Source organism: Suricata suricatta, chromosome 11 (assembly GCF_006229205.1).
Source record: "Suricata suricatta isolate VVHF042 chromosome 11, meerkat_22Aug2017_6uvM2_HiC, whole genome shotgun sequence".
NCBI lineage: Eukaryota > Metazoa > Chordata > Mammalia > Carnivora > Herpestidae > Suricata > Suricata suricatta.
This window is the reverse complement of record NC_043710.1, coordinates 10,815,023-10,839,348: the sequence shown is the minus strand read 5'-3', so window position 1 is coordinate 10,839,348 and position 24,326 is coordinate 10,815,023. Positions and strand designations below refer to the sequence as shown.

General features: G+C 44.0%; 2 protein-coding genes across 2 annotated transcripts; both read left to right on the top strand.

Moving 5' to 3' along the window:
• The first annotated feature begins 2,442 nt into the window (after positions 1 to 2,442).
• On the top strand, positions 2,443 to 3,378 carry LOC115271783 (olfactory receptor 4D9). The gene has a single exon (XM_029914733.1). It carries the CDS (start codon positions 2,443 to 2,445, stop codon positions 3,376 to 3,378), a length of 936 nt encoding a protein of 311 aa, XP_029770593.1.
• Positions 3,379 to 11,517: 8,139 nt separating this feature from the next.
• On the top strand, positions 11,518 to 12,453 carry LOC115271784 (olfactory receptor 4D9-like). The gene has a single exon (XM_029914735.1). It carries the CDS (start codon positions 11,518 to 11,520, stop codon positions 12,451 to 12,453), a length of 936 nt encoding a protein of 311 aa, XP_029770595.1.
• The last annotated feature ends 11,873 nt before the right edge of the window (positions 12,454 to 24,326 follow it).

The window sequence follows — 24,326 nt, the reverse complement described above, 5'->3', positions numbered from 1 at the left end:
AATTGCCCTTCCCAATTAAGGCAGATGTCATTCAGTGCTTTGGGGGCCTGATTGGTTAACAAAAGTTAGAGAGAGGAGAAATCTGCCTCCTCTCTCCCACCTCACTGCTTGAGCTGGAACATCTCACCTCACATCACCATGTGTACCATTAGTTCCCTGTGGTTCTCAGGCCACCAGACTAAGACTGAACTACACAACCAGCTTTCCTGCGTCTGCAGCTCACAGACAGCAGACTGTGGGACTTCGCAGCTCTATAAGCCAATTTTTTATAATAATTCTCCTCTTACATATATATATGTAGGCACATATATGTGCATCATACATACATTGTCACAGTGGCTTCCTGAGCACAAGGTCTGAAACCTGTTCACCAATTCAATGATCCAAAAGAAGGATTCTAGAGTGGATTGCTGTCACACATTAATATGTTTCTAGATTCCAGGCTGATCAGACTCCTTTTGGAATGATTTCTCCACCTTCTAGCCACGGTATGTACAGTGTAGGGTATTCTTCATCCTGGGATCCGGGAGACCTGAAATCTCCCACAGTCGTTATTCTGAACATCTATTCCTGTCACTCCATATTGTCACATAAACCCCCAAGACGGGGACACTGAGATGAATCTGAACAAATAACACTGGAGTGAGGAGGGAGCTCTATATCTTATTTTTCTGTGTGAGCAAAAAGTAAATTGCCATCAGGAGCTGTGGTCACTTAAGGATTTTATTTCCTAAAATTAGAAGAGCAAACCAAAAAACAAATCCAAAAATGAAAACCAGAGTCAGAGAAAGAACAGGAGGGCAGCCTGCATAACACCAGGATTTGGGATGACCTGAACTCCTAGAGTGAGGGGTGCCTGGGTGGCTCAGTCAGTCAAGCATCCAACTTTGGCCCAGGTCATGATCTCATGGTTCATGAGTTCAAGCCCTGCATCAGGCTCTGTGGCTGACAGATCCTGTCTCCCTCTTTCTCTGCCTCCTCTCCTGCTCATGTGCTCTATCAAAAATAAAATAAAATAATCGGGTCCCCAAGTGAGAGAAAAATAAGAAGGCAACTCTCAGGTTGCCTTTTAATTGTAAAAGTAGCCATTATGAAAAAGTGAGTAGTCCATCAACTGTCACTTGAAAGGAAATTCATTCTTTAGACATGAGATTAAAATGCTACAATCAACCTATGATTATTTTTTACATTTTACAGAAGTATAATGTACATACATACAGTGAATTGTCCATGAATGCACGGCTCAGTGAATTGTCACACATGCTGAATATGCCTTTATAACAACCACCCTGATCAAGAAACAGAACATATCAGCACCTCAGAAACCCCCCTCATGCTTCCTTTAGCTTTGTATATTTTTTGTCTTTTATATGAACAGACTATGTGAGTGTACGTTCCTTTGTGCCCGGGTTATTTGGCTCAATATTATAAACATAATGAGGTTCATTTATACCATTACACATAGTGCAGCTCATCCCCACTGATGAACATTATTGTGTGGACTTGACACAATGAACCTTTTCTACTGGGGATGGACATGTGTGTCCTTCTCCAGTTTGAAGCAATTACAAACACTGCTGCTATGACTATTCCAAGATATGTCTTGCGGTGGATGTGACACATGTCATATTTCCTAGGAGTCAAATAGATAGTTTTATATATATATTTCTATCCTAAGCGATACACACCCAGCATTTGCAGATTTAACTCAACAGCAAAGTGACTGTGTGAGTTTCATACACATTTAGCAGTGCAGGAATGTTCCAGTTGATCCACATCTTCACCATCATGTGGTACTTCTCATCATCTTCAATTTAGCCATGTTTCTGTGTATGTAGTAGTTTCTTCCTGTAATTAATTTGCATTTCCCTGGTAACTAATGACATGAAGTTGACATTTGTATGTTCTCTCTTGTACAGTTTTGGTTGGTGTCTCTTGCCATTTTCTAATTCAGTCATCATCTTTTTATTTTGGCTGATTTGTAGAAGTTTTTTAATATATTCTGGGCATTAATATCTTTTCAGGTATATATTTAAACATCTGGTCCCATTTATGGATTATCTTTTAATTCTTGTAATGTCTTTTGTGAAGAAAATTCTTTATGTAGTCAAATTTACTCTTATTATTGATTATTTTAGGTTTCAAATTATATAGTAAAAGTAAAATTGAATAAGTTTACAGTCCTGTCACCTGTACTTCAGTGACCACAGTAATAAAAACCTATCTGCTTGGATCATGGAGTCAAAAAAATCCCCAGGTAATCCTCCATCAACTGGTGGTATGCTGAATTGCAGGCACGGCTCATGCATTGCAAGAGCTTCCTCCTGAGGCAAACACCAAAACTCAAGTGCCAGAAAAGAAAACAGTAGATTAGATAACACATTCTCTAACTGCTCTGTTATTTCTTCCAAAGATACACCTGAGAAAAGGATCTGTGACCCAATGGACCAGGGAAACTACACCAGAGTGAAAGAATTTATTTTCCTAGGAATTACTCAGTCTAGAGAGCTGAGCTGGGTCTTATTTGGCTTCTTGTTTTCGGTGTACATGACAACTCTACTGGGAAACCTCCTCATTATGGTCACAGTGACCTGTGAGTCTCACCTCCACACCCCTATGTACTTCCTGCTCCGCAATCTCTCTGTGCTGGACATCTGCTTCTCCTCCATCACTGCTCCCAAGGTCCTAGTTGATCTTCTGTCAGAAAGAAAAACCATCTCCTTCAATGGCTGTGTCACTCAGATGTTCTTCTTCCATCTACTTGGAGGAGCAGACGTTTTTTCTCTCTCTGTGATGGCTTTTGATCGCTACATGGCCATCTCAAGACCCCTTCACTATATGACTATCATGAGTAAGGGACGATGCACTAGTCTGGTGCTGGCCTCCTGGCTGGGGGGCTTTGTCCACTCCATCGTGCAGATTTCTCTGTTGCTGCCCCTCCCCTTCTGTGGACCCAATGTTCTTGACACGTTCTACTGCGACGTCCCCCAGGTCCTCAAACTCGCCTGCACTGACACCGTCACTCTGGAGCTCCTGATGATTTCCAATAATGGATTAGTCAGTTGGCTTATTTTCTTCTTTCTCCTCATATCTTACACAGTCATCCTGATGATGCTGAGGTCTCATTCAGGGGAGGGGAGGAGGAAAGCAATCTCCACCTGCACCTCCCACATCACCGTGGTGACCCTGCACTTCGTGCCCTGCATCTACGTCTACGCCCGGCCCTTCACTGCCCTCCCCACAGATACTGCCATCTCTGTCACCTTCACTGTCATCTCCCCTTTGCTCAATCCTATGATCTACACACTGAGGAATCAGGAAATGAAGTCAGCCATGAGGAGACTAAAAAAAAGACTAGGACATTCAGAAAGGATTTAAATTCTATGAGAATGAGATAGCACCAAAATGTAAAGATAGACATTTCACTTTCTCAAAATGAGAAGAGATCACTTTGATGCCAAAAACAAAGGGGCATCTGTAGATATCATGAAGTCCTCAAAGAGGTTGGTCCTATAGTATAATGTGTGCTGAGGACTTACAGGTAACAAGGTGAGGCTCACTCGTGACTTCCATTATTCACTTTCAATTAATCATTCTGCAAAATTTCACAGAACACACGCTGTGTGCCTGAAGGTACTAAGATTCAGAGTGCTGCAGAAAGATTAAATATAGTCACTTTCCAAGAGCCAAAGATGCTCTAATGAAGAAATGCTGTAGGCACTTTACCTGAGAGCTTCAAAAGACGTTTTACAGTGAGTAGACCTTTTTGAGAGGAACAGATGGAGAAAACAGCCTGAGAAAAGAAACCAGTATTACAGATGGAGAGAATGGTTGTAAGAGTATGCCACATCTGTGCAATAGTGAGCTCGATGTGGCCATGAAGTAGTACAAGGAAGGTTAGGGGAGAACTCCATTTATGGTCCCTTAAATCTATTATTTCTATTGGGAGAGGTGATCCTCAAATCACTCCAAAGCTACGGTTTCCTCCTAGACAGAAGAAGATAATGCTGTGAGTAGGAGTGGTCATCGAGAAATAACAATGATGGGCAAAGTCTGTGGACCACTCACCTGGATTTGTACAAGGTTTAAACAGATATGCTAAGGCTCCCCTGGAGAAAAAACTGTCTCCTCACAGTATAGGAAGATTGTCCCAATCACAGATGAGCCAAGCTCAAATTCCTCACTGTTACTGCACATAGAGACCCCAAAACTCCTTAACATTTTCCTCTCAATCCATTAGAAGGTAATGAAAGAGTCATGAAAGCATGAAGGTTTAATCATTGAATCTGGGAATTTGCTAGTTTTTATAATGAGAGGGATGAGAATATTACTGGCAAAAGTTTTACCTAATCGTCCAACTGATATTTGCTGGGACCTATTGACTTTACTAGATGATGTCTCTCCTCATGATAAAGTTCAAGCCACAGAAGCTGGCATTCATGTGTTAATCAGAGTAGATTAAATGCTATGACAAAATCGAAGTACTTAATAATGGGAGAGATTTAGAAGAAATTTGTAGGCACCGTATCTGAGAGCTTCAAAAGATGTTTTGCAGTGAGAAGAAATGTATTTCTGCTCATGGCACAAACCAACGCTGGTCTTTAGAAAAAGCTGTTCAGTGGAGTCACTTAGAAAGACAGGCTTCTTCCACTTCGGGCTCTACCTTTCTCTATGTCCTTAGAATCTCTCCATTCTTCTAATAAATGGAGAAAGCGAGAGAGGATTAAGAATTGTGGGGAGAGGGGAGAGATCATTATTGGCCAGTCCTGACAGTGGTATGTACCACTTCTGATCACATTCCATTGGCCAGCCCTTGGTCATATAGTTCCAGTTCCCTGCAAGAGGATCTGGAGAATGTAATTTAGCTCTATTCCCAGAAAAAAAAGGAAAACACGAAAAATGGTGAACTCTAATAATCTCTTCCACATTTAGGATTCATTGCTAAGAAATCATGATTGGAAAAGATTATAAAGACTAAGACTTTGTCTCTAAAATGATTCTGTTAGTATATAGATGTGCTGGAAATACTGCTGGGATCTTGGGATGCACAAAGAACCATACTGAAATAAAGGAAATTAGGGGTAAGAAAATTTAATTTAAAGGAAGGGGAAGGGGATCAAGGTAATCCTGGGAATTAGAGTGACAAAAAACCGGAAGGCCAAGTCCCCAAAGATAAAATGCTGGAGTCAAGTGCCCAAAGAAGATTGGCCTGGAAGGCACCCTTACAGAAGACAATGCTCATTTCTCTCTATAGTTATCATAGGCTAATTGTAAGCAAATATTTATTAACGCACAAGTTTCTAGAGAGATGAGTGTCTTTATCTTTGTTGATTGTCCTTTCTTGTGTTCTATTCTATTCCCACCACTCAAAAATGTTCTGAATTATTTTCCAATATGAGACGTACTTCCCCAAGCACTAAAATTCCAATAAAGACCAAAGTTTGTCTTCAGTTAGATCTGCCTGCAGAACAAATGATCATTTACTACCTGGTTCCATCTTTGCTCTGGTACCATTGTTTTCCAGATCCTACGTACTTTTCACAACGATGCCTTTTTTTTCCTACCTGTACTTGTTGACTTTACCTTGAGCAAAACTTTGTGACTGGGTGGAATTTTAAGTAACCAATGATGTGTACAATCAGAGTTTATGTTCCTAAGTGTAGAATCCTACAAATGACAAAAGGCACCCAGGAAGCTGCCTTAGACTGTTTATATACATAATAACCTCATCAAATGCAGTGAGGGATGGCAATCAAATTTGTGAAAACACCATTAAATTTACTTCTCTTTCAACATGACATCAAATAATTATTTGTATTTATATTTTTCTCCAGGTAGAGACACTGCCTTAGTTAACTATTACATAAAAACTAACTAGCTCATCTTACACAGGTCACATATGCTTGGTCCTACCACCTATGATTTTTTTTCCTATATAAGGAAGGTTGATTTTGCATTTCCACAATATTTTTCATAAGCAAATAAACATATCTATATGCACAAACCAGCTGGTTTAGGAGTGATCCTGCCATTCTGGACTTCTTTGAGAAATTCAAACTCTTCCAAGTCTGAAAAAGAATGTTGTTAATATAGCTCTTCCTCAATAAAGAAGACTGTTATTTCCAGTATTAATCTATTACTAATAGATTGTATTACCCCAAAACTTAGTGGCTTAAAACAACACAGTTTGTGGGGTGCTCAGTCAGTTAAGTGTCTGCTTCTTGGTTTCAGCTCAGGTCATGATCTTGCAGTTTGTGAGTTTGAGTCCTGTGTCAGGCTCTGTGCTGGCAGCACAGAGTCTGCCTGGGATTCTCTCTTTCTCTCTTTTTCTGCCTCCTTCTCTCTCTCTCTCAAAATAAATAAATAAAAACATTTTTTAAAAAATGAAACAGATTTTTTAAAAGACCAAAAACACAGTTTATGTGTGATGAGAACCAGGCATGACTTCTGCTTCCGGGTCTCTCACAAGGCAATAGTCAAATGTCAACTGGGAGTTGTCTCATCTCAAGGTTCCACTGAGGAAAGATCTGCCTCCCAGCTCACAGACATGATTGTTGGCCAGAACAGCGAGCTATTAGACTAAGGGCTTCAGTTCTTTACTGGTCGTTGGCTGGAGGTGATCCTCAGGTCCTTGCCATGGGGACCTCTCTCCAACATGGCAGCTTACTTCTTCAGAGTGAACAATCAAGGCAAAAGAGTGTGCAGCAAGATGGAAGTCGGTTTTTACAGCTTAACCTTGGAAGTGACATTCTATCACTGTACTCTGCTCACCAGAAACAAGTCACTAAATTCAGTCCACACACAAGAGGAGGGGATTGCACAAAAGCATGAACATCAGGCCCAGAACTGACGAAGTTCTAAAAATAAATTATGAAAAATTATGGCAAATTATGAAAGAAACCTGAAATTAATTTATTCAGAAAAGGTTACAAAAGACAAAAACGGTGGGCAGTGGGGAATGTCAGAGATGATTCAGAGGTACTGAGCCCTGATGACAAGCAGAATGATAGTATCAGCTACAACTAAAGAAGTATTTTTAAATACTTTTTAAAAATATTTTTAAAAAGACAAAAAAAAAGAAAAATGAAAAAAAGATTTAAAAAGATTTCACTTTTCAGTAATCTCTGCGCCCAGCATGAGGCTTGAACTCACAAACCCAAGATCAAGAGTCACATGCTTCACCAACTGAACCAGCCAGGCACCCCTGCTATAGACATTTTAAGCGGGAGATATGCAGTATCCAAGTGAGACCATCCATAGATCTGTGGTAAGAGACAAGATTTCAAACATGATATTTGGGACTGAGACAGGGAGTGGCATGTAACTCTCTGCTTTTAGGACCTCCAGAACCATAGGGCCTGGAACATGCTGGATGCTCAATACATATTTTGCAATTAGGTATTTGACGGATGAATGGTACAAACATATCTTTGACCTGCTTCTGCCCCCTCTTCCTATGAGAAGCTTAGTGGGAAACAGGAAGAAGATGCATTTCCAAATCTCTATGATGCTTTTGATTATGCATATCAATAAGGCATCAAACAAAGCATCTGCAGAGAAAGAAAAAAATTGGGGCTGAAATACACCCTACTGGGGATTCTGTTCTTTTTCCCTGACATTCTACCTCTTAAGGAGGCAGATTCCCGTTTCTCCCCATGAGTCCCTCAGGCAAAGGTATGTGGGCTCTCAGCCCAAGGTCTGGGAGGATTCATCTCATCTCTTGCATTAGGAGAACTTCCAAACCAAAGCATGCGCGTTCACACACATCCTCCAGTACCTGACATCTTAATGGCACTCAAGGGAGCTTCATCCCAAAAGGAAAGTCTGGCTATTTGAATTAGCAGTCACATCCAAAACTATTCCCTCTGGTGAGCTTCTATCGGGCCTGGGCCTGAGAGACTGGTGCTCATGTCAGAGGCACCACAGGGCAACGTGGTGAGACTGTGGGAGGACCATGCCCACTGTAGGATGTGAGTCTTGGAGCTGCCCTCTGCCTCTGACAGTTGGAAAGAAGGTGCTGATCCAACCAACTCAGATGCTTTTCTGCTTTAAAGGAGAAAATTCCTTGACAGCGTCTCCTAAGGTCAGTATATGCAACTGAATGGCCAGTCCTGCTTCTCAGGTCAGGGATTGGAGTTTGGGACCTTTCATGAGGTCGTTTTGGTATGAGGATTCTTTAGTGGGTGTTCACACATCCAACAGTGTGTCTGTGCATGTATGCCCAAGCACAGCCAATTTTAAATGTTATGGTGAATCACAAAAGGGCTTTGAACGTTAATAATGCTCCTGTGTGTTATATTGTGTAGATTAAAGCTAGAAACTGTAGAGAAGCCAAGAAGAGGAATTTGTCCTTCGAGATTAGAAAGGTGGCTTGAAGAGCAGGACATTGGCAGGTAAAGAGACGGATGGCACCGTTGGGCTGGCATTTCTCTCAGGCTGGGGATTCTGTGAAAATCAATAAGTCTGGTTTATTTTTTTATGATATTTATTTTTGAGAGAGAGCACAAGAGGGGTTGGAGGGAAGAGAGAGAAGAGGGGGCAGAGCATCTCAAGCAGGCTCTGCTCTGACAACAGTGAACCCGATGGGGGGCTCGAACTCACAAACTGTAACATCATGACCTGAGCTGAAGTCAGGTGCTCAACGCAATGAGTCAGTCACCCAGATGCCCCAATAAACCTGTTTTATAAAGATGGGTCAACCTGGGCATGCTTCTGAAGAAGCACTTGGGATCTTGAGTTTGATCTTGCCAGAAACAAAAACAAAAGCAAACTGATAAATGACACTTGTCTGTTTTCTTTCCTCTTTTTTGTTCCAGACAGACCCATATTCTCCATCTTTTCCTTTCCTTGTTGCGTGTACATTTTGTGCACAGCAGAGCCCCATTTTTGGCATTTCTTGGTGGTTTTGGTGACCTGGTCACATTCAGGACTAATTTCCACACAGAACCTCACACACCTGCATTTCAAAGCACATTCTCGCAACCACTGGAATGAGCTGTCCCTGGAAATTCTTGATGTCAGCAGTTTGGCTTGCTGCCACCAGTCAGCTTTCAGTGAAGCATCAAGAAATAATTGAGGTTTATAGTTAATTGAGATTCAACCGTTGGTAGGTAGTGGGCAGAATGGGCCCCTGACTAGTCACAAAGTAGTTGAGGCAATAGTATTTAAAACAATTCAGCATTAATGTTCCAAAGTCCTAAAATTCAATGGGTCCGTTTACTATTGTTCTGTGCAGACCTCGCCTGCTTTCTTTCTTTTTTTAAGTTTATTCATTTATTTTGAGAGAGAGAGAGAGAGAGAGAGAGAGAGAGAGAGAGAGAGAGAGAACAAGTAGGGGAAGGGCAGAGAGGGAGGGAAAGAGAGAAGGAATCCCAAATGGGCTCTGCACTGTCAGCACAGAACCCAAGACGGAGCTCGAACTCACAAACTGTGAGATGATAACTTGAGCCCAATCAAGAGTCTGATGCTTAACGGACTGAGCCCTAAGGCTTCCCTTGCCTTCTTTCAAAAGGACTTATGCCTGCAAACGCCCCCATTTCACTGATGAAAAGACTGACCCTCCAGGAGTTTGCAGCCTTTAGAGACTCCATCCCTGCCCTGAAGGCACGGAGCTCCTGTCCCCCAAGCCGGTGTCTTCCGTCTGCACCATATGACTTCCCGCCACAGCTCAAAATAAAAACACAACAAAACCTTCTGTGCATTATCTAAAACACTACATGTGTTCTGATTTCATTTTTTTAAATCTTTAAAAAAAAATATCCCCCTATAGAAAATGTCTATCGCTTTTAAAAACGAAAAATGTTTGAAGGCAATGGCATTCCCTGCAAGTTACTGATGGGTCAAGTAGATCTCTGGCAGAAAGCCTAGAAAGTTAGCTTTGTGTGGCTTGGGCTTCAAAGGAAAGAGAAAGGAAGGAAGGTTAGTGAAGCAGAATTCTGTTCTGCTGAGAATATGCAAGAGACGGTTCAGTGAGATCAGAGGACCCCGAAGTTGAGGACAGGCCCCGGCCAGCTTCGGTGTGGACAGAACATGGAAGGAAGGAATACAAAACGTCAGAGCCGAGGCCTGGCAGACAGTAGACAGGCAGCGGTAGGAGCTGTATAAGCAGGGGGGAAAGTGGGTTCCATCCTGATTTGCACAGAGGTGAGTGGGCGGGCATCCCGGACCGGGAATGAGGGAGGGGCAAGCGTCAGAGAAGGGAAAGATGGCCAGAGGCAGGTCCGTGTCCCTGAGAGGAGGCCTCTCTCTGTCTGCGGCGGCGGCGGTTGAGGAAGTCAGCATTCTGACCTCACACAGAGACCGGGAGACGGAGGCCCGTCCTTCCTGATGAGCACATCCAAAGGAACCGCTCTCAGGTCCTTGTAGAAAAACTTCCGCTTTGCAAGAAATACATGTTCACCATTGCAAGCCCTTTTTAGTAAATGCTCTGAGAAAGGGAAGTCCGGGGCCTCTCTCAAGGGCCGACAGGAACACGCAGTCTGTGGGTTTGAGCCCTATGTCGGGCTCTGTGCTGGTGGCTCAGAGCCTGAAGCCTGCTTTGGATTCTGTGTCTCCTTCTCTCTCTGCCCCTCCCCCACTCATACTCTGTCTCTCAAAAATGAATAAATGTTAAAAAAAAATTTTTTTAATCTGTGCTTTTTTTGCACAAAACCAAAGTCTCAACAAATAGTGAAGGGAGATGAAATGCCATCCAAATGTAGGTGATAAGAAGGGAGGGAGCCAGAGAAAAGACAGCCATCTGTCCAGTGGCCCCAGTGAGGATATCTTGGCAAAGAGGGTTATGAGGAGCAGGGACCACAGCTAGCACTTGTCAAGTCCCATGGACCAAGGAGACCTAGCCACCAAAAAGGAGAAAACCTGAAAACAAAAGCAGCCTGTGCTCACATTGTCTCAGCTGCTGCAAACCTATTTATCCTTAGGGGGAAGGCAAACCGGAAACAGTTTTTCTTGCCTTAATTTAGTGCTGACCATCCGGTACAGTGAAACTTTGCAGAGGTGATGCCAAGCAGATCCTCTACTGTGGAAGATGGTGGGGGAAGACCCCCGGACCTTCCAGTACAGCCTCAGGCTGTGTTTTATACTCCCCTCCCCACCCCCCTACCCACCCCTGCATGTTTCCCACTTCCTATCAATGAGATACATGATTCCTCACTGAAAACCAAAATAAGTCTCTTCGTTTCTCAGGCCATCTAGGGACTTTTCAAGAGGGGTACAGAATATGTAAAATTATGCAACCATAAAAATTGTTAATGAGAATTTAATAGCATGCTGATTTAGGTGCTTTGATTAATTACATCCATTGGAAACTCACTCTTTTATTTACTCTGAAAGAACTCAAAACACACCATCTACTGGGGATAACTTCCTGAATTGTAGGCCCCTCTGCCCACAAGAAAAATAATAGTAAAAATAAGCCCTGAGACACTCCAGTCCTACAACTCACATTCCTTTTGTTTTTAATGATACACTTTGTATTTTCCATTTTTTCCCTAGTAGTTGAGGAAGAAACAGAACACAATGGAGCAGGGAAATTACACCAGGGTGAAAGAATTTATTTTTCAAGGATTGACCCAGTCCCGAGAGCTGAGCTTGGTCTTATTTCTTTTGTTGTTTTTGGTGTATACATCAACTCTGCTGGGAAACCTCCTCATCATGGTCACTGTGACCTGTGAGTCCCGCCTTCACACCCCCATGTACTTCCTGCTCCGCAACCTCTCCGTCTTGGACATCTGCTTCTCCTCCATCACTGCTCCCAAGGTCCTCGGAGACCTCCTGTCAACGACGAAGACCATCTCCTTCAACGGCTGCATCACTCAGATGTTCTTCTTCCACCTACTCGGGGGGGCAGACATCTTTTCTCTCTCTGTAATGGCCTTTGATCGCTACATGGCCATTTCTAAGCCCCTGCACTACGTAACCATCATGAGCAGGAGGCGATGCACTGCCCTCATCGTGGCCTCCTGGGTCGGGGGCTTTGTCCACTCCATCGTGCAGATTTCTCTGTTGCTGCCTCTGCCCTTCTGTGGACCCAATGTCGTTGATGGTTTCTACTGCGACGTCCCCCAGGTCCTCAAACTCGCCTGCACCAACACCTTTGCTCTTGAGGTCTTAATGATTTCCAACAATGGCTTAATCTCTACACTATGGTTTGTCTTCCTCCTTGTGTCCTACACAGTCATCTTGACAATGCTGAGGTCTCATGCCGGGGAGGGCAGGAGGAAAGCCATCTCCACCTGCACCTCCCACATCACTGTGGTGACCCTGCATTTTGTGCCCTGCATCTACGTCTATGCCCGGCCCTTCACCGCCCTCCCCATGGACAGAGCTGTCTCCATCACCTTCACAGTCATCATCCCGGTCCTGAACCCGATGATTTACACCCTCAGGAACCAGGAGATGAAGTCAGCGATGAAGAGACTGAGGAAAAGACTTGGACCTTCAGAAAAAGAATAGATGACTACAAAGTCCAGGTGGAAAGTCAGAACTGAAAATTATTCTTTCACAACACAGTATAAGACCCCAATCAATAAGACCATCTTGAGGCCGAAATTTCCCCTGTGTTCTATAGCAGTGTCCTCTAATAAGAATGGCCTGAAATGGCCTTCTCTGAAACATTTTCTCTTGGTGAGATTGTTGACAACTTAGAGTCTTCGCTTCATAAATTAGCCTCTCTTAAAGAGACTCCAAAGCTTACATCACCCAAACACCTCATTTTTAAGTGAGGAAACGAGGTCTGAGAGAAAGTTACTTCTCAGTTGTTGAGTTGTGGCTGTTGTTGCCCAACCAGTAATTAGTAAAATAATCTCCAAGGACCAGGAGTCAAGGCTAGGAAGCCCAGCCACCCCTCCCTTTGTGGAAATCATTTTCCACTGCCAACCTTGGAGGATCCAGGTTGCATCTTTCAATGGAAGCCTCTGGGTTTCTTTTGCAGAAGCTGAGGTAAGTTTCGTGTTTTATCAAGGCTTTCCTACCTAACTAATGGTGGAGACAAGGCTAGATCTGAGCTCTCTGACCCTCAGCTAAGTGCATGTTTTCCTACTCCTGCTTCCTCATAAGGGATTTGATAGGGTCTGAAACAAATCCATCCACAGAAATCTCTCCTCTACTGTAGTATTATGAAAGGTGTTTGCTTGTCTTCATCTGACCAAGGAGTAGATACATGACGGTTTCAGGTCCCTTTAAGAGTTTCAACATCATTTTCCAGCCATTCATTCCCAGCCAACCCTCCAGAGAAAGGAATCCTATCCTGTGTGCATTGCTAGAATGTGCCTGACTCAAGTCCACAAGAAACAAAGGTTTAAGAGTAATCTCAGGGGCGCCTGGGTGATTCAGTCCGTTGAACGTCCAGCTTCGGTTCAGGTCATGATCTCACATTCATGAGTTCGAGCCCTGTGTCAGGCTCTGTGCTGACAGCTTGGAGCCCGGAGCCTGCTTTGAATTCTGTGTTTCCCTCTCTCTCTGCCCATTCCCCCACGAGTGCTCTGTCTCTCAGAAAATAAATAAACATTAAAAAATATTTTTTAAGAATAAACTCAATTTGGGGGTACTTGCATGGTTCAGTCAGTTAAGTGTTCAGTTTCGGCCCAGGTCATGATCTTACAGTTTGTGGGTTCAAATCCTGTGTCAGGCCCTGTGCTGACAGCTCAGAGCCTGGACCCTGCTTTGGGTTCTTTCTCTCTCTCTCTCTCTCTCTCTGTCCCTCCCTTTCTCTCTCTGTCTCTCCCAAAAATAAATAAGCATTAAAAAAAAAAGAATAAACTCATTTTTCATTACCCAGGCCTCCTTTTTAAGAGAATAGAAAACAATATTATATTTGAGTTGGTCTCCTGGAAACCTATTAAGTTTGTCAGACAAGTAGATGAAATCGGTTGTCAACTAAAATTTGCATTGCACTTAGATGCCAGTCTCATCTCCCATGCCATCTCTGACGGACGCATGAGATAAGGGAAGTAAAGAGCCATTTGCATATCCCAATTCCAAGAAAAACACAAGCAAGGGGAGCCTGCCAAAATATAGCCATCCCAAACATCTCTATCACTGCCCAGTGTTCCTTCCTTGGTGCTGGCGTGAAATCCCTGCTCTTGGAATATTTCATAAAATAGACACAGTGCGTGGGGGACCAGCTAGGGAGAATGCCATCACTTCAGAAGTTAGACACAGCTCCGGATGGCCGTAGCAATCTGCTCGTCTTGATGGTGGGGAGGGAACATCTCCGAGTCTATTTTCAGGGGTACGTCTCTGGGGATTCATTTCAGATGGCTTGTTGGATTAGTCAAAGGCACCAGTGTCCTCCGAGAGTGGAGGCGATGTAGAATAGGAAAGCTGCAGTGGGTGGGCATGGGGGATGAGTCCAAGTCCCCGAGAGATGCGCATGCGGAAGGACGCAGCACCTCAGCACAGCAAAGCAAGGCAGACTCTATTAACAAAATTCACTTTTTTTTGAGGAAATTTATTGTTACATTTTTGCAATAAAAGAATGAGGCATGACTATCTCCTGCTTCTCCAACAACTCAATAAAAAAGACAATAATAGAGGATAACAGTGTAATTAAAAAAATACAAAAGCCGCAGGTTTTGGGGACAAAATGACTAGTCTATGTGCAGGAAAGCCGTGATGGGTCTTAGCTGAGCCTTGCAAATGCCATCCCCTAGGAAGCCCGGGACACAGAGCCGGGGCCTCTACACACCCCCCCACGCGCCCCGAGGTCAGCAGGAACGGAAGCCCGGCCTGGCAAGATGGGGGCCTGGGGTCTGCGGGTCGGGGACCCTTATGGGAGCTCAGTGCAGCCCCACCCCTGCACTTGTGCGCTTCTGATCAGCTGAGTAGAGGGGTGGGAGCGCCCAGCAGGTGCCGCGGGCCGGGGGAGGGGGCTCCCACACTGGCAAGCAGCTGCTGGAGAGGCCCCCAGTGACCGGCGAGCAGAGCCTGCCTTGCCGGGACGGGCGGTGGGTACCTGCAGCCACGTGAAAGGACCCCGGACCGCCCCGGGGAGGCTGCCAGGACTGCTCCTTTCCCTTTGAGCCACGGTCATAGGCCCTGGCCCTGGGTTACATCCTGCAGTTCATGAGGAGCCCCAGGAAGCAGTGCAAAAACAGCAATTTTTTTCCAGCCAGAAAAGCCACAAACCCCAACAACCATGGACACAAAGCCTCAAGCACCGAGAGACAGAGACACAGACACAGACAGAGACAGAGATAGTGTGCCAGATCCTAGACTCATGGGTGTTTTGCCAAAGCCGGAAGACTTTTTCCAAAGTCTCCACTTACTTCTTTGGGGTGGTTGTTACTTCCTGCCTAGAATCAAAATTATTCACCTCACTTTTGACCTCAGCCTTGACTTTTGTATCTAACCATCCACGTGACAAAAACAACAAGAACGATTCAAACTTCTTGAGCCAGAATACAGAACACATTCTGTCCTGTGGGACTGGATAGCTCAGTTGGTAAGGCGTCAGAACACATTCTGTCCTAACCAGTGTGTTCTTTTCTCAACAGTAGCACATATTCTCTTCCTCGTAAATTACTCTAAATTATTGTTATTATTTTGGGGGAGCACCTGGGTGGCTCAGGCAATTAAGCATCAGACTTTTGATTTCAGCCCAAGTCATGATTGTGCGGTTCAAGTATGGTTGACGTCCAATGTTCTGTTGGTTTCGGGTGCACACAGTGATTCCATGACTCTGGACATGAAGCAGTGCTCAGCACAGTGAGCGTACTCACCATCTGTCACCGTACAAAGTAATGACAATATTACTGACTATATTCCCTATGCTGCACTTTTCGTCTCTGTGACTTATTTATTCTCTAACTGGGAGTTTGTACCTCTTAATCCCCTTCACCTACTTTGTTCATCCCCCTACATCCCCTCCTTTATAAATTATTTTGTGTACATAAAAATCATGCTTTTCTTAAAACTTAAACTTCCCTTACTTTGGCATTTAGTCTTTAAGAGGCACGTGATGAATTGAAGATCCACAAGACCAAAAAAATGTGTATGTGTTTTTTATATACACGTGTGGTTACATATAGGCGGCTTAGTACAGGAAAAAAATATATATAGCATGTTAATTTTAAAACACACACACACTTACTTTTAACAGACAATTCATTGATTAGGGTGTTCACAAAAGACTGGTACTTTAAGGGCTCAGTTGGTTAAACATCCAACTTCAGCTCAGGTCATAATCATGGTTCATGGGTTTGAGCTCCACATTGAGGTCTGTGCTGGCAGCTCAGAGCCTGGAGCTTGCTTCAGATTCCGTGTCTCCCTTCCTGCTCCCCCCTTCTCGTGCTCTGTCTCTCAAAAATAAACATTAAAAGTTTTAAAAGACTATGGCACTTTAGAGACAAGTAGTATAGATTAAAATCTATTTCCCAGGGGTGCCTGGATGGCTCAGTTGGTTAAGCATCTGATTTCAGCTCAGGTTGTGATCTCATGGTTTGTGGGTTCAAGTCCCACATCAGGCTCTGTGCTGACAGCTAGCTCAGAGCCTGGAACCTGTCTCCATATTCTGTGTCTCCCTCTCTCTCTGACCCTCCCCTGCTCATGCTGTCTCTCAAAATTAAATAAATAAACATAAAAAATTTTTAATCCATTTCCCAAGAAAATATGTTTCTTCTCCTTTAAGATGATGAGAATGTCCTGTTAGACAGCAATCCTTTAACATGTGGTTCTAATATCTGATTTTTTTTTAACTGAGAGAGCATATGCAAATGGGGGAGAGGGGCTGGGAGGTAGAGAGAGACAGACAGACAGACAGAGAATCTTATGCTCAGCTTGGAGCCGGACGTGGGGCTCGATCCCTTGACACCGGGATCATGACCTAAGCCGAATTCCAGTCAGATGCTCAACCATCTGAGCCACCCAGGCACCCTAATCCAAGATACTTAAGTTTTTGCTAAATTGTTTAATATCTCCCACAATGGGACGCTATATTTCTAAAGAAGCTTTTGGTGAATTAGGACCAGTGTCTACAAAGCAAAACGTTGTGTAACGTTTCCTTACCACTAAAGGGAGCCATTCCCCTTCCACGATTCTCCCTTTGGCAGACAGAACTTAACTGAAGTTTTTTTATTTCCAGAAAAGAAGCCTCAAAACCTGTATCACATGCATCTTCTTTCTCCCAAGTTTCAGATCTTTCTTTGAGAAGCAAAACGACTTTGCACGTGAACTCATACAGAGCGCTTCCCTGAGGTGCAGCTGCCCTAATCCTCAGGGCGCCACAGATCACAGCTGGAAGCTTCTGCTAGGGCGGTGATGTGCTCCTGGGCCAGTGATTTGGGAACCCAGTGGGCACAGAATCACCTGGCCATTTACTTAAAACACAAAGTCCCAGACACCGCCTCCAAGAGATTCAGTAGCCTTCATGGGTACCAGGAATCCACGTCCACTTCCCGGTGGTCCTGGTGGGAGGGGCCTGTGTTTCAGCGCACTTTGACAGCACTGCTCCAGGTCACTGTTCTTCTTTTCTTTTTTTTTTAATTGTGCCCCCCCAGGTCTGTGTTTTTCAAACTGCAGAAACTCTAAGGGGCGCGATATTGTCAGTAGGTCTGCACATGCACTTTTTTTTAATGAAATTGAATAGTCTAGAGTAGAATAAAAAGGCGCAGAATTCTTCAAATAATAAAGAAAAAAAGCTCTGTTTTCTGAAACCTTTATTTCAGATACATACTTGGATAGAGTGGTCCTGATGTAAATAAAAGGTGTTTCTTAGCACGTGCTTCGGTGAAGAGTTTGAAAGCCACTGGACAGGTGCGTGCTCTCTGCCTGCCCTGCAGAAGCCCCCAAACCATCGGGTCCAGTCGCCAAACCCTCAGACCCATTACTGTGGAACAGCCCTAGCGCTCCGCTCCGCTCCCTTCACTACCCCTGCGCAGCGTCAGCACTCGGGACAGGCGACAGCCACTTAAAGGAGCCACTGATTCCTGAAGGTCAGTGGGCCTGTCTGAATAAATCAGGAGGTTCCAGCAGGCTGAAATAGGGGATGGGGGCTCCCAAAGGACCGAGGGCCTTCGAGTCTTTATCTAGCACAATGTGTTGAACGACCTCAGAGAACTGAGAAATCACATCCTTTGAGAAAGAGCTAAGGTCAGAGGCACCACGCGCCTTTGCTAAAGAAATGAAAATTTGCACCAAACCATTTTACTTATTTCTTTCTTTCTCTCTCTCTCTCTCTCTCTCTCTCTCTCTCTCTCTCTCTCTTTCTTTCTTTCTTTCTTTCTTTCTTTCTTTCTTTAAAGAGAGAAAGAGCACGAGTGGGGGGAGGGCAGAGAGAGAAGGAGAGAGAAAGAATCCCAAGCAGGCTCTGCACAGTCAGCACAGAGTCCGGCCTGGGGCTCCATCCCAGGAACCTCGGGACCATGACCTGAGCCGAAATCAAAAGTCGGCCGCTGACCGGACTGAGCCTCCCAGGCGCCCCGTCCCAAACCACAACCACGTTAAAGGAATTGTTGTTTTCATACTTTTTAATACATAACTTCTCAAAAGAGATGTCATCCCTGAAGACCAAAAAAGCTCAGAAGCAAGTTGGTTAAAAACTGGTACCAATGGGGGCACCTGCGAGGCTTAGTTGATTAAGCGTCTGACTTTGGCTCAGGTCATGATCTTGTGGTTCCTGAGTTCAAGCCCCACCTTGGTGTGAGGAGCCTGCCTGAGCTTCTCTCTCTCTCTCCCTCTCTCTCCCTCTCTCTCTCTGCCCCTCCCCAACTTGTGTGTGTTCTCTATCTCAAAATAAATAAATAAACTTTAAAAAAAAATGGCACCAATGAGTGACACTGGAAGTAATTGCAAAGGACCCCAGACCCATCCCCTCACAGAGGCATCTCCTTTCTCCTTCTCCTTCTTTTTGTCTTCTCTCTCCTCCTCCTGTCTTCCTTCTCCTCCATCTTCTCCTTCACTATATATTCCCACTGTTTCTCCCTTTACTCCCCCTCCTCCTTTTTTGTGTGTCTGATCTTTCCTTTTCTACTTCACCAGTGCCACCTGCTGATCTAACTCTCACGATGAGGCAGGAACTCCCCACACTCTGCTCTGTCTCAAGCTACACTGGGCAGCCGCTAAGTTGCCCTATAATTAATTCTGACTTACTTAGTCTGTTTTTCACTTCTCATTTCTCGTGAATAGTTTGAAAAATTATGCAGTTTCTGATGCCTTGAACCCATTTCTTTTCCTTATCCCCCACCAAGACTTTTTTTTCTTTTTTTTTTAAATAATTGGTTTTACTTTTTTAAGTTTTATTGAGAGAGAGAGCAGGGTAAGGGCAGAGAAAGGGAGAGAAAGAGAATCCTAAGCAGGCTCCGTGTTGTCAGCACAAAGCCCAGCACAGGCCTCGATCTCATAAACTGTGAGATCATGACCTGAACCCAAAGCAAGAGTCAGACGCTTAACCACCTGAGCCACCCAGGTGCCCCAAGTCATTTTTGATTCTTAAAAATTACAAAAGAAATAGTTTTCTTTTCTGTGTGTTTAAACACAATCGCACAGAGACCTCTTCTAGCTGGAGGTTTGCCACACCTGTGACCTAGCTTGCTCTCTCACCAGTTTCCACTAACCAGCTACCCCCTGAGAAATAAAGACCACAAAAAATTATCCACAGAGTTATGTTCATGTAAAACTATTATCTGTGGGATGCCTGGGTGGCTCAGTCAGTTAAGTGTCCGGCTTCGGCTCAGGTCATCATCTCACTGTTTGTGGGTTCGAGACCCACGTCGGGCTCTGGGCTGACAGCTAGCTCAGAGCCTGGAGCCTGTTTCAGATTCTGTGTCTCCTCTCTCTCTGACTCTCCCCTGCTCACGCTGTCTCTCTCTGTCTCTCAAAACAATAAATAAATAAAAACCATTAAAAAAAAAAAGAAATGCACTACATGATTAAAGATATTCTTTAAAAAAAAACTATTATCCGTTCTCATCTGAAATCCAGCTTCCACTTCATTCCATCATTTCTCCACCAAATACTTTATTCATTTGTTTCTTGATTCTGTTTTCATTATTGAGGGCCTGCTTTGTGCTATAAACCCCACCTTTTTTTGTTTCTCGAGGTAAAATTTACATATGGTAAAATTCACACTTTAAGTTCTATGAGATTTGACTAAGATACAAAGTCATGTAACAACCATTAAAACCAAGATATTGAGTATTTTCATCACCTCAGAAAGCTCCCTGGTGCCACTTTGGACTCACACTGCCCTCCTCCTCCACGGGCAGAATGTCCTCACCACGTGAGATCGTGGGGCGCCATGTCAAATCCTGCTCAGGCTTCCAGAACGCCATCTCTGGTTTCTTAGGTGCCTATAGTTTTCCCTTTTCCAGAAAGTCCTAAACACACAATACTATATAATGTAGTCTTTCCTATACGGCATATTAAATTCTGAGGTGCCTGGGTGGCTCAGTCAGGTAAGCATCCAGCTTCAGCTCAGGTCATGATCTCAAGGGTGATGAGTTCGAGCCCCACAGCAGGCTCTGAGCTGTCAGCAGCCTGTCTTCTGATTCTGTGTCTCCCTCTCTCTCTGACCCTCCCCTGCTTGCTCTCTCAAAATTAAATTTAAAAAAACCATAAAGTTTATTTATTTTGAGAGAGAGAGAAAGAGAGAGAGAGAGAGAGAGATCAGGAGAAGGGCCAAGAGAGAAGGAGAGAGAGTCCCAAGCAGGTTCCTTGCTATCAGCGTGGAGCCCAACTCGCTCAGTCTCATGAACTGTGAGTCCATGACCTGAGCTGAAATCAAGAGTCGGACGCCGTGTGTCTTATTTCACTTAGCATAACACTTTTGATGTGTATCCCTACTGTTGCGTGCATCCGAAGTTCATTCCATTTTCTTGCTAAATGCTTTTCAGTGGCATGGCTGTCCCACCATTTTTACCAATTCACCAGTCAAGGCCATTTGGTCTCGTTTCAGTTTGGGGATTATGACTAAGGTTGCTATAAACACTTACACACCCACCTTTATGTAAATGTGTGGCTCTTGGCTCTTGGGTCAATACCTACAAGTAAGATTTCTGGTAAAACTAGAAGTCTGGCGGCCTCTGTTGGGGAGGGCTTTTGTGCCTTCATCCAGCACCAGGAGCTGAACAATCTCAGGACACTGAAAGTCAGAACATGAACTTATTTGGAGACAGGGTTTTTATAGAGATAACCACACCGTAGCGAGGCCATTAGGGTGGGCCTTAGTCCCGCATAACTGATGCCCCAAGGGGAAGCAGATAGAGGGCAGACGGTATGAAAAGACAGAGGGAGAAGACTGAGCCCCTACAAGGCAAGAAGAGAGGCCAAGAAATGCAGAGTTGATGCTCTGACCACTTAGCATTTTCTAAAAATGTCCCTATAGGGGACTCTTGGGGGACTCAGTCGGTTAAGCTTCCAACTTCAGTTCAGGTTATGATCTCACAGTTCGTGGGTTCGAGCCCCACATTGGGCTCTCTGCTGTCAGCTCAGAGCCTGGAGCCTGCTTCAGATTCTGTGTCTCCCTCTCTGCCCCTCCCCTGCTTGCGCTCTGTCTCTCTCAAAATAGATAAACATTAAAAATAAATAAATAAAAATGTCCCTGTGGGAAGACCATAGTGTTCTACCTAAATTTGCCAGACTTAACTGCCAAATCAGTAATAATAATGATGATCAAAGATGACATTTGCTAAGTGTTTGCCCCATGCATTTCATCTGAAATACTTTACATACAGGGACACCTGGGGCTCAGTTGGTTAAAACACTGACTCTTGATTTCAGCTCAGATCACCATTTCAGGGTTGTGGGATCAAGCCCAGAGCTGAGCTGGGCTCTGTGCTGAGTGTGAAGCCTGCTTGGGATTCTCTCTGTCTCTCTCTCTCTCTCTCTCTCTCTCTCTCAAATAAATAAATGAAATGCTTCACATACAGTAATTTACTAAATCCTCTTGAGAATCGAACCTGAGCTTTATCTGCTGTTTACAGAGGAGGAAACGATGGCACAGAGCAGTTAGGCAACTAAGCCAGTGTCACACAGCACAGACAAGTTACGTACTGTGCCACAGTCACACAATCAAGAATGACAGAACCAGGAATTGAAGCCACAGTTTGGCTCTGGAGTCTACAGTTCGAGCTTCTATAGTCTGTGCCACACCACCCAAAGCTAAGTCCTTTGTGAGAAGGGAAGGAGCCCAGCATATGTGACACACAAAAGCAGAAGGAAGGTGCTTTGATGAGCACAAGGAGTACCGGAGGGAAAGCCTGTGTCAGCAGAGCTCCTGGAAAGTTCTAAGGAAAGGATGTTAAGGAACTTGAAGCTAGAGACAGGCAGAAACAGTTTAAGTTTGGGAACCTATGTGCTTTTTCCCAAGTTGCCTGATTTACACACCCCAACCCTCCAGAGTGACTTATAAAATCCCTTTATAGGGGTCTAATGTCTCTGTCTCATGGCTTATGCAGTGCCTTAGTTTGCTCAGGCTACTGTAACAAGAATACCACAGACTGTCTTAGAAACAGCAGAAATCTATCTCCCAGTTCTGGACGCTGGGAAGTCCAAGATCAAGGCACTAGCAGATTTGGTATCTGGTGAGAATGCCACATGCTCATTCATGGATCAATCACTTTCTTCCTCCGTCTTACATGGCAGAAGGGGCAAGAGAACTTTCTGGGGTCTCTCTTAAAAAGGCACTAATCCCACATAAGGGTTTTATCCTCATGACCTTCCAAAGCACACCCCCCCCCCCCCCATCACACTGAGGATTAACTTTCAACATATGAGCTTCGGGAGGGTCACAAACATCCAGACCAGAGCACCCAGTTAACGAGATTTCAAAAGGACCAAAGACGTAACAGATAAATTTTAAGGAAATGATTATCTGGAGAAAACATAGCATCATTTTTGGAATATAATCTCTGAATGGTGAAGCACTTTCTAGGCAAGAAATTTTAAAGCTCCTCCTCAAAAATAAATAAGTGAAGGGATAATGAATTTGGCTACGTTAACAGTTTTAAATTGCTGCATAGCACAAAGTAGCAAAAATAAAATTAAGAGACAAACAGCAAGTCTGGGAGCTACATTTGCAAACCATATCTAAATCTATATTTATAACAAGCACCTAAAAATCAATGAGAAAACATTAACAATATAATAGAAAATTATACAAAGGGATTCAAAAGATTGCAGGATGGAAGGAAAGGAGGGAGGGGGGAAGGAAGATAGGGAGGAAGAGAATGGTTTTTAAGCATATGAAAAAATATTCAACCTTACTCTGGTAAAAGACAGGTAAATTAATATATGTTCCCCTTTCAAAAGACAAAGAGACCCAAAAGCCTGTTAATACTTTTTATTTGAGAAAGACTGAGATGAAGCAAGCACTCTCACGCCGGTGGGAATATAATATTATCCAAGCTTTGTGGAGGTGAAAGCATTTAAAAATATAACATATATGTGCCCAGCAATCTCTTTTCTAAGTCAAAAAGGCAATACTCTGCCAGGCTAGGCTGGTACCCTATTCTGTCCCGGGCCGGTGTGACCCTGGACAATAACTTACCCTCTCTATGCTTCTTCTTCGCATTCCAAATGGGTTAGATAATAATACAATCATTGTTGAGAATCACCTGAATCAACCGAGTCTCCTGCCTAGCCACACAAGAAATGCCTAATCAAGCTTTTGCTATTATTAGCCTTATGTTGATCCACTCCAAAACCTATCAACAAGGAAATCCACCACAGAATTGTCCGTAAGATGGAACACGGATTAACTGTTCATCAAATACCGCAGACTGAACAATTGCGGTACATCCAAACACTGGAAGCCAAAGAACTAGCAGATGTAACAATGACATAGAAAGATTTCCAGAGTATTGTTGGGGTGAGGGGGCAGTACCGACCATATGCTAGCTTTTGTACAAAAATCTTACGTGGCTAATAAAGGAAACGCACGTCTCTACTGATGAGTCCAAAGAGTATCTCTGAAGGGTCACAAAAGAAATCCCCAGCAGATGAAAGATGGGAGGCGTCCAAGAGAAAGCTGGACACGAGTTAAAGGGGAGAGCACAGATTCTAATCAGTAATATACTACGGCAAGAGGGAAAAGTGTCCAGCTGTGGACACTTCGATTTGTACAATGAGGGGACAGGGAGGGGACTGATCGCAGCTCAGTAAACCCAGGAAAGTGAAAATTACAAAAATCTGGAAACGGGTGGAGTTGGTCCCTGAAAACCCCATGTGGGCTTGCTAACTGGTTCTTAACTCTAATGGAAGTTAGGCTACCTTCCCACACAGGCTGAGAGACAGGGGCCGTGTGTCAGGTGTTGGCTGGAACCAACTGTAAACGTCTCAGGCAGCACTGTAAGTGGACCTAGGATTACCTGAGGGATGCTGCTAGAAACTCA

Coding starts and splice junctions, on each gene's coding strand:
- LOC115271784 (XM_029914735.1), top strand. CDS start 11,518: ATGGAGCAGGGAAATTACACCAGGGTGAAAGAATTTATTTTTCAAGGA.
- LOC115271783 (XM_029914733.1), top strand. CDS start 2,443: ATGGACCAGGGAAACTACACCAGAGTGAAAGAATTTATTTTCCTAGGA.